The sequence below is a fragment of the Cariama cristata genome, unplaced genomic scaffold (assembly GCF_000690535.1).
Source record: "Cariama cristata isolate BGI_N322 unplaced genomic scaffold, ASM69053v1 scaffold6614, whole genome shotgun sequence".
Classification (NCBI taxonomy): Eukaryota; Metazoa; Chordata; class Aves; order Cariamiformes; family Cariamidae; genus Cariama; species Cariama cristata.
This window is the reverse complement of record NW_009612262.1, coordinates 34,360-47,396: the sequence shown is the minus strand read 5'-3', so window position 1 is coordinate 47,396 and position 13,037 is coordinate 34,360. Positions and strand designations below refer to the sequence as shown.

Genomic DNA, 13,037 nt, shown 5'->3' with positions numbered 1-13,037 from the left:
GGAGCTCGTGGGGTTCATATTCCCATCAAAGCCTTGGCAAATATTTCAGTTAACACAAGCAGCAGCCACTGCCCTTCCAAGAGCAGGTTTTCAGCTGTCTTGCCATGCTTTATGATTTGTCACTGAAGGGTCTGCCATCCTAGCATTTCAGTACTGCTGGTAAAGACTGCACTGAGTAACGTGTCTTTTGAAATTTCTGTTCCAGAGACCCATTTGCCCACGCTCCTTCCGAATAACGATCAGCACAAACATAAAGAATACGTGGCATTACTTTAGGAGTTCAGCTGAACTCAATTAATCAGCTAGATTTTCCACAGTGCATTGCTGTGGCAAGGATGAACCTTAAGCAGATTTGACTTCAGGGATACAGCAATTGCTTATGCTGCTCGTGGTGTGATAAGTCACCTCTTTCTCTGTTCTCTGTACTTAGGACGACTGCTGGACATTCTCCACACCAAGGGCCAAAGGGGCTATGTAGTTTTCTTAGAGAGCCTAGAGTTTTACTACCCTGAACTCTACAAACTGGTGACCGGGAAAGAACCTACACGGAGGTTTTCCACTATCGTTGGTGAGTAGAATTAATCCCAAAGGAACCTGTTGAAATAAGGACTGTCTTGAAGTCTGGGTTTGATTTTTCAGGCAAGAAATGGAAATAAAAGCTAATCTTGTAGTAGCAGTCTGTAGTTTTTCAGTACCCTTCAATGCAAAATGTGCTAGCAACAGGTAATGTATAAAGAAAAGCAACATCTCAGTTGTCTGAATGAAGCTGAAGAACTTCAAATTGAACGATAGGCGTTACAGGAAATCACAGGAGAAAAAACATTGGAACAGTGGACTAAATTACACTGATGACCTACACATTCACAGCAAATTTGAAGCATTTAGATTAATTGTACTTGTACACATTCATTTTAGAAAGTTTATGCTATTTCCCCAAGCCTGTCAGCTCAGCTGAAGCAAGACAAATGTAAAGGCTTCATATTCTATCCAGACAAGCTGTATGCGTGTATATTGTGATTCTGGTGATGGTGTGCTGTGTAATATTTGTACTGTTGTCAGCTAGATACACAAATGTGTATGTATTTGTGCATATTTGGCACCTCTGTACATATTCCGGGACATTTGTTTCTTTCTCAGTTCTCCTGATCCTACTTAGTATAAAGTTGCCTTACTAGATGTTGATAAGCTGTTCAAACATTTTCAGTGGAGGAGGGACATGAAGGCCTTACCCATTTCCTAATGAATGAGATCATTAAGCTTCAGCAGCAAGTAAAGACAAAAGATGTGCAGCGCTGTGAACTCTTGGCTAAGTCTCGCCAGTTGGAGGATGAGCGAAAGCAGCTAAAACTGAACAAGATAGAGCTGCTGACCTTCCAGGAGAGATACAACAAGATGAAGGAGGAGAGGAACAACTACAACGATGAACTGGTCAAGGTGAAAGATGAGAACTACAATCTGGCCATGAGATATGCCCAGCTGAGTGACGAGAAGAGCATGGCTGTGATAAGGAGCCGGGACCTCCAGTTAGAGGTGAGATAAATGCTCTGGGCTGCTTTCATCAGGAGCAGCAATGGAGGATGCCAGTGGCATCTGGCAAAATGAGGCCTTCTCTGACAGTAGAAAGGTGTAGAGCTCTCATTTGCTTTGCTTATCCAGATGATTAGAGGCATCACTGTACAGAAATGCCAACTGCAGTGATGTGTATTAATGGCAGATAATTTACATTCTTGTAATGGATTAACAGAACATAACATACTTAAAAACAAAATTTTAAAAACATAATTCTTTGCTAAAAACATAATTTTAGCTTTTCAGGCTCAATAATATCTTCGGGCAGCTATCCAGTTTTGCCCTACAGCTGCTGGTGGTTTATTCACAAAGTCTCACACAGAGCATTGGAACAGCTTGAGGCCATTTAGGAAATACAGAGAAATGCTTCAAGTGCCATAAAATTTATGCTTGTATATGTGTCACAGATGAGATGGAGTAAACAACCACCCATAGTGGATATAGACATTGGGGTTTATTTTTGAACCAATGATACCAGACATTTTGCCCCACTTTATTTTTTCACACAGTCATTTGCTCACTCCCCTACCTCGGCACTGCCTTCTCTTGGGCTTGACATCCCTTCCCCGCAGAGAGATCACTGCTGGTGTGGGAAGGTTGGGCAGAAAGTCGTGTCCGTTCGTGCTGTGCAGCTGCTTGCAGTCACCAGTCACAGACGTTACTGGCCAAGGTCCCTGAGCATCCCCTGGCCTTTATCCCTGTGCATCTCTCTGATCTTCAGGATATTCCCCCACTTTCAAATCTTTCCTCCAGCCACAATCATCACCACCTTTTTCCCAGGCCCCCTTCTGTCTCAAATTACTTTTTCAGAACCCCTCTTTCCTATCCAGAACTCAAAGCCCCTGTTTTTCCCAATCCAAACGGTCTATGTGCAAAAGCACAATGTGTGGTCAGCCTCCTAAGTATTGGTTCTGTTTCATATCTCTTTATTTATTGGAGGATTGAGGATGTACCACTTTTTCTTAGTCCAGATGTTACCAAGATTTACAACCAGCCCATACCAGTTGTAGCTACAAATAGGAGGCTTCTGCTTGAGAGTTCAACATTTCAATTGTGGACATTCCTCACACATGCACATATACCCAAATATCTGCTACTTCTTAGCATTCACAGTTTAAGCCATTTTTTCCACTTATGGCAGTATGTTTTCATCTGGAAGTGAGAGTGTTTTCAGAGCAGTAAATATCAGAGCTAGGAATTATTTCTTTCGTTTCTTTTCCTTTCCTTTCTCCTTTTCACTGCTCCCTGGCTGCTCTAGATTGACCAGCTGAAGCATCGCTTAAACAAGGTGGAAGAGGAATGCAAGCTGGAGAGGAACCAGTCTTTGAAGCTGAAAAATGATATTGAAAACCGACCCAAAAAGGAACAGGTTCTCGAGCTGGAGCGGGAAAATGAGATGATGAAGACTAAAATCCAGGAGTTACAGTCCATCATTCAGGTATAAAAGCAAATTGCTACACTTAAAATTCCAACAACTGCAACTTACCCCTCCTGCTTAGGCAGATGGTGGATTCAGCAGGCTTCGACCACTCCTTGCCTCCAGGCAGCCCCACACTCTCCTCCCATTCTGTCTTGAGTACCCCACATCTCCTCACAGCCTGCCAGGGTGGCTACCCTTCAGTATCTAAGTGTCTGGAGGGGAATGTGAGAGTGGGACGGAGAAGCAGCAGGTCGTGACAGCTCCCGTGTGTTTTCAGTAAGGGACAGGGAATTGACTATATAACAGGGAAACTGATAACTATGGACAAGTGGAGGTGGCATGGTCTCTGCTTACTGCTCCTCACCTCAAACTCAACACATACTCCAGTTATAATGCTAGGAAGTGTTGGGTGAAACCTATACCTGCAAAGCTACAATGAGCGTAAGTGCAAAGTTTGGAAAAACAGAAGGTTGGTTATATAGCTCCCAGCTGTCCGTAGTACTCCTTGTACAAACACACGCATGAGGAGGAGTTCTACCAAAAAAAAAAAATTCATTTAATAAATCAAGCTGTACATGAGCGATCAGCTCTTTCAGGGTGCAGACTGCAGCTGTTTAATTGCTGAGCATTCAACTCCATGTTTTAGTCCTGCTGTGGTTCTTTGTACCAGGCTGTCACTACAAAGCTGTGTTAAATAGCCAGCCCAGAAATTTCTGACAGTGGCTCTGTGTACCCTGTTTTAGGCTATTGTCGTATCTGTGCCAAAAGGTCTTAATGAAGCAGAGGGTAATAAAGTTTTCTGTACTTGGGTGGTCACTAGTTACCAGAATGCCCTGTAGAACGCTGCTGTAACTTGCATAGGGATCTTAACTAACCTTGTTTGGGCAGATGGGGAAAAAGGATGATATGCAGCAAATTTAGCCCTGTGTTACTCTGTGAAGAGCTTAGCTAAATATTACGGTATATGTGAGAGTGCTTAGCACTTTGCTGGAACAGGCTTGTGACATTTTAAAATGACACTTAAAAAATTATCAATAGAATGCATTTCAGAAATGGCTGTAGCCTCTAGCAGTGCCTAATGATTCTTAGTTCTAACACAAATCCAATTCAAAGGTTGAAAAAGGGTGTAGTATAGAAGGTTCTGGGAGTTCTGGTCCATGTAGAATCTCTTATGTTAACTGAAATGGTCTTATAGAAACAGAGAAATGATCATGAAATAGCTAAAAATAGGATTGAAAGTCTCCTGAGTGTAAGTATAAATAAACAAAAGGCAGTTTGTTTTAGAAATACTTAGGTATATTTAGAAATATTGGGTAACCAAAATGTCACTGAAATATCCAACTTACTCTAGGTATTTTAAAAATAAATATGCATATTACTTGCTTGCATTTTATGCCTTTTTCATCTTCCATTTATGGCTAATTTTGGATGGCAATTTATTTGTTGGAACCTGCTCTGGTAATCTTGTTCATTTTCAATCTGAAAGAAAAAATATTGCTGGACGCTGTAGAAAATGAAGCAGTGGTACAAGCTACTCCAGGCATGTTTAATATTCTCCAAGCACAACCCTGCAAAGCCTATGCATGCTTTAAAAATTCCCCTGAATGTTTTCTTAGGCCCTGCTCTTTGGCAAAGGATGATTTTTGTGCTCAGGGAGAGCTGATTAATAGAGAAGACTTTTGAGTGTAGGGCTCGGAGTGAAGAATTGTCACTGCATCCAAAATGGATCAAATTATAGCCAGTACAATAAAACAGTAAAACAGTTCCTTCATCTGACTATTCTGACAGCAAGACAGCCTTTATTCATCTTTTCTGACACTATTTTAAAATATGAACAAATGTCCATCTCTTCTCCGGCTTTCCCATTGCAATACCATGTTCATTTTCTATTCCTCTTGCTTGTTACTGTCTTTGTTACTTTTCTTCCTGCAATACTATTTTCTCTTTCCCTGGCCTGTCTCTTAAAAGTGTCTTTCCTCAGGCTGACAAGCGGAGTTTGCCAGATTCGGACAAAGCCATTTTGGATATTCTGGAACATGACCGTAAGGAGGCCCTAGAAGATCGTCATGAGTTGGTCAACAAGATCTTTAATCTCCAAGAGGAGATTCGTCATGTGGAGGACTTGAGAGACAAGGTGAGAAATGGAAGGGCAGAAAGATGGAATATCTCAGGCTAGTGCCCAAAAGACCTCTGAGAGCAGTGGTGGTTAACAGTCTGTCATTTCCAGTATCTTGAAGAGAAAGAAGATTTGGAGTTAAAGTGTTCAACATTAGGAAAAGACTGTGAGATGTACAAGCACCGTATGAACACTGTGATGATACAGCTAGAAGAGGTGGAAAAGGAGCGAGACCAGGTATCTAACAGTTAAAGTGGCGAAAATTAGTAGCAAAGGTCTGTATCTCATATATGTCACTTTGGGGAATTGTGGGTAATTGGACCCCAAATTCCATTAAAAAATAAACAGTTACAAGAAATTGCAACTTGTTGGAATTTGCATTACAGTAATTAAACATAGGATAGTATTGGGTTGTTTCCACAGCATAGCATCTGGCAGGCAGGACCAAGATCTTAACAACAGCTACTGCAGGCTTTATATTAGTGTCAAGTCATCCGGTTTGCACTCTGGAGCATTTTGCCACCAACCAAGAGGGAGCTGGAAATTAACCACTGCCATCATCATAATTTTTAATGGCACTACTGTGGCAGATCCTGGTCCTAACTGCTGTGTTAATTGGTGAATGGTTACCAGTTCTGAAGTCCTTGTTCCAAACACCTTACAAACAATACCAGCAGGAGAAGGTGTCTGATTGCCCAGGTGCAAAAGAGGTTTCTTTTCTCCACTGCAGGCATTCCGCTCACGTGATGAGGCTCAGACACAGTATTCACATTGTCTGATTGAAAAAGATAAATACAGGAAGCAAATTCGAGAGCTGGAGGAGAGAAATGATGAACTCCGAATTGAGGTGGTTCGGAAAGAAGCTTGCATTGTTAACTTAGAGTGCAAACTCCGACGACTCTCTAAGGACAATAACTTTCATGACCAGGTAGGGCTGAGAAAGACAGACATGAGTTCTTTTTTAAGACTTGCTTTATGAGTTCTTTTTTTAAGACTTCCTTTTAAAAACACTTTGGTGTGGAAGGGAGACAGGACTTTATTCATTCCCTTCATGAATTAACTGAAAAAAATAACCTCCTTCTACTGAATGTCAATGTTGTGAGTTCTTCAGTACAGTGGGGTTCAAGTTGTCTGTGTCATGCACATAGCTTCTCAAAGGCTAGCATCCCACAACTTGATTTTAAATGGATGGGAAAGAAATGCAGAAAGACAATTAATTTCTACACTGGCGTAGAAACTACAAATACTTTTAAGGAACGTGCCCCAGTGAACAGAAATCCCCACAAATGTCAATCTAAATTACTGGTTTGGGTCTGGAGCCACATTCTGCATGAGCTTCTGAAGCACTGGGCTCACAGAAAGTTCAATCAGATTACTCGAAAGGGAGTTCGTGAGAAGCCATACCAAACTGGTCTCAGAAGTAAAGTGTTTCCTTCTGATCTTTAGAGTTTGCCACGGAATCTACCCATTACCATTATCTCCCAGACCTTTGGGACTTCTAGCCCAAAAGCCAATGGTCAGGAAGCAGATGACTCCTCCACTTCTGAAGAGTCTCCAGAAGACAACAAATTCTTTTTGCCTGATCAAGCTCGACTCAAGAGAAGACTGAATCTAAAGGGAATCCAGGTGTGTCTTAATATGAGGCTGGAATGATATAATGCAGGGACTGTTAGGTTGAGACACATAATACATGTTGCCGTCATGCCTCTGAGAGTGCTGTGCTGTTAAGGTAAGAGTAGATTTGTATATGATAGTGAGCGGTCAGGTTTTGCCCTGTGGTGATTTGCATCTTGAGGAGCAGATCTAATCAGACTTCATAGACCATTTTCTGCACCTTCTCCCTTTTTTGTGTATTCTCCTTACTTCTGCTGTTCATTCATGTTCTTGGAGACTGTGAATAAATTGATTCTTTACCTCCTTAACAGTAGTGAAAAAAAATGACATAATGCCCGAAGTCCAGCGCACAAGTAACTGAATGTGGAAAACGAAGCATTGGTGGAAAAGCTCACATCAGCTGGAAGGAATAAGAGAAATAAAGAGACACAATCTAGAGCAAAATTAACTGCCTAATTTAGAATTAAATTATAGCAATTTCCTCTCACTTAAGAGTAAGGGGTAGCATGAGTTAGGTCCATGATTTCCCCAACTAGCTGTATTCATACAGCTATTACCTGATGCGATATTCATGAATTGTAAAAAATATACCATCTAACATTTAGGGGTTTGAGCTTCTCTTGCCTTTCATCTGCATTTGAATTCTCCCTGCCCTTCATAACCTTTCTGAGCTCTGACTGTCATTATTACTTATGGCAATAGAGCTGCATTTTTTACACTGCACTCTCCAAAAGGATGCCTGTTGTATTAACAGCTGCCTGAAACCAGTCCCAAGGCACCCACATCACCTTTTGTCTCTTTGTTCTCCCAGCAGAATCTGGAAATTGCAATGCATTTGGGCCAGACTTTTCAAAGTAGTTAGGTAGCTAACTCTTGTTCACTGCAGTGGTGTTTAGATACCTAAATATCTTCTGAATTTTGGGTCCTGTTGTTTAAAGGAGGGCAAATATACTGCAGCGTAACAGTGAAAAAAGGGGTGAAAATATCTGGTTTACAGTGTGTGGCAAATATTCTGCATTTGTGCTGATTTTTTTCCTCTTTCTTTTAGATAAATCCAAGAGCTAAATCCCCTGTCAGCATGAACAAAACATCGGAGTTTCAAGGTCAGAAAGAGCACCCATGTCCTTATTCCTTTCCTGTTGCTTTGTCTCATTCACTTAATTTCTTTATGTTGTTTTACCAAATATGCCAACCAGGGAAATTAACTAAGTCCAAGTCAGTAAAATAGACAGTTTCTCTCACAGTTAACAATGTCATAATTTAAAGTAGTCAAGTGTTCTACCTGGTTCTACCTCTCCATTCAAAGATATCTCCACAGACACACAATATTGCATCCCATAGCTTACCTAAATTTTCTGTTTACTCAATTTTCCTTTTAAGTTTACCAAAATTTTAAAGTCATCAGTGTAACACCTGTACTAAAAGTCATTATACTATTCTCTTTTTGCTATTGGAAAAATCCTTCAGGCTGAAAAGACCCTAATCTAGTGATCGTCTAATGAGTTCCTTTGTCCTTCAGCAAAAGGGAATTAATTTTAAATTTAAAGCATTGCAAAGGTTGGGGGGAGGGGAGTTGACCCGTGAGCCAGCTGCCAAGTTACCAAATTCATTGCTGTATACTCGTGTTTGAGCTACTCCTAATTCCTCTTCTTTATGTAACACTGCTCTCAAACCAAACACCATCTTAGGCAGCACTTCCTTTATTTGTTATGTGCGGCGGCGTGCTCACTGTTTTACAAAATATGATGGGAAACATGGTTCCTGCTGCAAGATCTTGCATGTTAAACAGTACGTTTGGTATCAGGTAATGTGCAACATTAGTACAAATAAGGGGTGCTGAGGAAGGGAAGGAGTCCACAAAGACATTCACACTGTGCTACCTGGGGCTGCTGAGGGACCTCAAGCTTCTTAGTCCCTGTTCTAAATTTTTTGTTGTAAAAAAAGCGTAATTCAGTGAGCCAACCTTATTGCCGACTACCAGATTCAGATGATGAAGTTAAAGCATAAATCAATAAAACAATCCTTCTTTAATTTGTCAAAGAGTATTCATAAAGCTCATTAAAACATACAGGACTGAGTTGAAATAAAAAGTTGGCGAGAGGCTGTCCAGAGAGCTGTGCATTTCTGTACTGTGATGGGGAAGGAAACGGAGCCGGAGCTGCAGGGCGCGGGGCACTTCCCAGTGCCTCTGTCCAGTACAGGTTGAGGGAAACAAGATAAGCTGAAATGCAAAGATAACCTAAGTGTTGTTGCAAATCTGTGAAAGACTCTGCATTGAAAGTGATCTGACATATTTTTCTCTGGTGTCTGTATTTTTCTCTGTCACCTGTGAGCGCAGCAGTCAGAGCACAGGATGAAGATGGGGCTGATGCCAGCAATGGCCGCACAGACACAAGTTCCTCTAATTCTGTTTCCATCAGTAACTCCATCAGCAGCTGTGAAGTCAGCAAGATTGTAAGGAGCCTTCAGATGCCCCTTGCCTGTCTATGACTGTCTCTCCTAATATGGTTCAGAGCTTTTGCAACCCAGTATTAGCACTTCGCTAGCATCCCAGCTGTGATCACATTCAAGGCCCTTGTCAGAGGCTCCCTTAATCCTTTTACCAGCATTTTGTTAGAACCATGTTATTAGCCTTTTCCAACATCACAAAATTGCTGTATGTTTATTTAAAGATATTTCAAAGGTATTTATGACCTCTCGCTGTCTCCTTATGCCATTTCACATTTACTGTTGGAAGGAAGAGATTTTCTTTAAAAGCTGCTTTGTAATTTAAGAAAATTTTCATGGTTTTTTTGAGTTCTCTAATGCTTTTCCTGTCTATAAGTAAAAGTGAGTGAGAAAAGGGGTGCACATCACAGTTGGAAATTTCTGCATACCATAGCCAAACCATTTCTTCGCTGCTTGCTGTATCCCCATAATCTTCCAAGGTAGATATTCCATTATACATATGTGAGCACTGACACAGCAGGACAAGCAGACAGAGGGAGTGCTCTTGCCGAGTGTTAATAACAAAGAACAAAACATCTTTCTAGAAGACTGTGAAAAATGCTGCCCCCAGGAAATTAAAATTATACCCAAGAATAGCCAGGAAAGAACTCCCTGCACTCGTAATAAGTTTAGCTGGGTTAGGAATATCCTTTGGAATATCTGTTGGGTATTTAGATGACTTATACTTTCTTCCCTCTAGTACAGTTCAGAGTCCAGTGTACTAGATTAATGATGTAATGTACGGAGATCTGTATTTTCCTTCCTCAGTCCTACTATTTATATATGTAAGTATACACACATCCCGCTTTTCATCATCTTCCTCCTAGATGTCAGCTGTGCAACACGTATGGCACACATCAAGGGTAAAGTTAAAATCATTTCGTAAATCAGCCAGTCATGTGGTCACAGAAGAAGGTGTGCGTATTGCTAAAATACTGGAATATATGAATATGAACGCTCCTATCTGTAGCATTCTGCATATCTAGAATAAATTTTTCTTACTGTTGTGTGTGCTTCACAGTGCAGAGTATCACTGGCAAGCTAGCAGGCTAATGCTTCTGTAAGTTAGAAATGATAGCACATTTAAGACATATAACCTTTCTGTCACTTTCATTTTTTTTAAAGCAAACTCTGAGAAATCGCAATGACAGTATCATGTCTACCACTCCTGAGCCTCCTGGAAATGATTCGATAGTCCGACGTTGCAAAGAAGATGCCCCTCATTGCAGGTAGGTAGCTACGCTGGTGAAATATGCCCAGAACCTGTTGTCACAAGGAGGAGGCAAAAAGGGCCATAGATGTCCTTGTGTCTGCCTCTAGTTGGAGAGCTTCTATTAGGCAGCAGGACTACATTGCTACACTTCTCAAGGCTGCAGTCCTTCATCCCTCGTTTTGTCCAAAACACTTGGGAGTCTCTGATAGTTCAGCTGGGATGAATGACACAGTGATACCACTGCAGCACTGACTTTTTTAATGTACGTACTAAGAAACAGTACTGAAAAGACTAGGCACCAGTGCTATTGCAGAATGTGCTTTACCTTTGTAGACTGATATAGCTTCACTTTTTGCTTCTCAGCTCCATGCTGCCTGTGTCTGTGTCCCTGTCCTTTCCCCTTCTCTCAAAGCCTCTCTTTCTCCTCTGTAAGCTGCCAAAATAGAGCAGAGCTGCTGGAATGTTTGTGAGCAATGTGGGGGAGAAGTGGAGGAGGGAGGTGTTTTTTGTTGGGCTCAGGGCTCTGTATCTCAGCATAGCAATGAGAGGAGAGAGATGCATTGCCCTTTGCTTCACCTTCTGGGGCAGCTTCCACTTCTGTCAGGTCATGGCCTTGTGGACTTCCCCTGTGAGTGAAATCAGATCAGCTGGGGAATGGGAAGTTTGTGGTAGGAAGGAGAGAGACCTCGCCTGCCTCACAGTCCCCTAAATGGCACTGACCCCTTTTTCTAAAAGGTTTATAGCAACGCAATACTGGGACATACTGTTTTGGTGTTGGTGTCAATAGCATCAGTGTTTGTATCAGAAACATCAGAAGAAGATACAAGTACACTCTCTAAAGGTCCCAGGTAGAAGGAGAAAGGAACAAAGCTCAAGCAAACCAATTTAGAAGAAAGCAATACATGTGGAGGGTTTAGATCTTTATTAGATCTGGTTTTTAGATCTAATCCTTATTAGAACTGTATTTAGATTTTGAATGCTTTTCAAAACAAACTAATCTCTGGGAGACTGCCACTTTTGCCTCTCTTTCTCTGTGTAAAGCTGAGCAAGACAGCTTTCCATTGAGGGCATCCTCAGCTAGTTCTCCCACATAATTTTCTAGGCTGCTGAGGATTTAGTCAGAGTTTATTCTAGTCTCCTGTAGCTTCTCCTATATTGTCCTCCAAGCCCCTTTTTAAAGTGTGTTGAGTTAATTCAAGATGGAGAAAAGGGCTGGTTTATTAATGATTTGAATGTTTCATGTTTCAGGGGCTTAACTTGAAAAGCCTTTGGCATGCCTGAGCATTTAAATATTTGCAGTATATTACAGAATGCAGTAAAGATTACATGGATGTTATTAATCTTGTGGACCTACTTCACTACAGCTCTGACTATATCCTGTTCCATATGTTAAGGCATTGGAAGATTGAGCTGTACTGAAATCTGAAAATTTTCCTCATATTAGATACTCTTTCCACTGGCATGTGGAAGGAAAAGGTACCCTGGAGCAAGATCTGAATGTGACCTTACTTTGTTGAGCTAATAATCACTAAAGTCAAATATCTCAAGAAGCTGGACTGGGACCAGAGGTGTGGCATAAGAGTTTCTGTGCAAAAGCTTGATACACCTTGCCATTCTGTTCCTGTAAGTATCTGAGTAACCATGCGAGGTACCATTAAGCTGTTATAAAATGCTTCAAGTACTTTAAATCAAGCAGGTAAATTACTCCTTTACTGCTGCACCTCAGTCACTTCCCTTGCGTTCACTCTGTCCATCAGTAAGCTTCTGACATTTTTGATCTATCATGGAAAAAAAAACATGCTGCAGTATGTATGCAGCAGACATTATGCAACCATTTATCTCAGTGCTGAAGCAGGTGTGGTGTAAGTCACACATATGAGACCATCAGTCAGCAGCTTCCCTTTCTCTTCAGCAAAATCTTCATTCCCTCACTGCTGTTAGCAATTCTTCCTTCTGAACGTTCTTGCTGCTTCATATGCTTCCCAGGTTGGCTGACACATATTGTCTTCCTGCCGTCTTCCTGCCATTTTCCTACATCTTCCCTGGGCCCACAAGTATGTTACTTGCTTATTCTTTTGCAGCTGTGCCATTGCCTGATGCAACACCTCCAACATCTTTCTTTTTCACAGAAAAAGTTTCTCATTTGAATGATAAAGAAATCTGCTGAAGTTGCTGAAGTTGCAAATCTGCTGAAAGCTGGAAAGTGAACAGCTTTCTCTCTCTCTTTTCCATTATCTCATGCTTTGTTTTTAATTCCAGCCTAGTTGAAGAGGACAATGACAGCTTTGGATATGATTTGTTGGAGCTAGATGGTAAGCAAGAGGATATCATGTATATAGTTTAATATGAGATCTATGTGATTAGCTCACCAGCTACAGATACTGTCAAATAATCAGCTGCTGGTCTAAATAAGATGGGACACATAGTCTGAGAAAAAATCAAGTCAGTTCATCATAACAAGAAAACAAAGGGTCAACTAGTGGTGAGAATAGGAAAGCAGTTATTTATGAAGAGCTAAATAGGAGAAGGATTAGACTGAATGAATAGATGGAGGGTGCTTGGTTGAGGTTTGCAGGTTGATAAGACCTCCAGCCTTAAAATGAGGAAAGCATCAAATT

The 13,037-nt window shown here is 41.1% G+C and overlaps 1 protein-coding gene across 1 annotated transcript in view; it reads left to right on the top strand.

Annotated features, from left to right (window-relative positions):
* CARD11 (caspase recruitment domain family, member 11) overlaps positions 1 to 13,037 on the top strand; it is a 46,641-nt gene that overhangs the window by 22,742 nt on the left and 10,862 nt on the right. Inside the window, exons 3-13 of the mRNA XM_009698537.1 lie at positions 431 to 568; positions 1,205 to 1,530; positions 2,828 to 3,007; positions 4,971 to 5,123; positions 5,217 to 5,342; positions 5,836 to 6,033; positions 6,552 to 6,731; positions 7,768 to 7,822; positions 9,058 to 9,173; positions 10,332 to 10,435; positions 12,679 to 12,731. Coding sequence (XP_009696839.1) covers positions 431 to 568; positions 1,205 to 1,530; positions 2,828 to 3,007; positions 4,971 to 5,123; positions 5,217 to 5,342; positions 5,836 to 6,033; positions 6,552 to 6,731; positions 7,768 to 7,822; positions 9,058 to 9,173; positions 10,332 to 10,435; positions 12,679 to 12,731 — 1,629 coding nt within the window. The remainder of the gene's footprint in view (positions 1 to 430; positions 569 to 1,204; positions 1,531 to 2,827; positions 3,008 to 4,970; positions 5,124 to 5,216; positions 5,343 to 5,835; positions 6,034 to 6,551; positions 6,732 to 7,767; positions 7,823 to 9,057; positions 9,174 to 10,331; positions 10,436 to 12,678; positions 12,732 to 13,037) is intronic.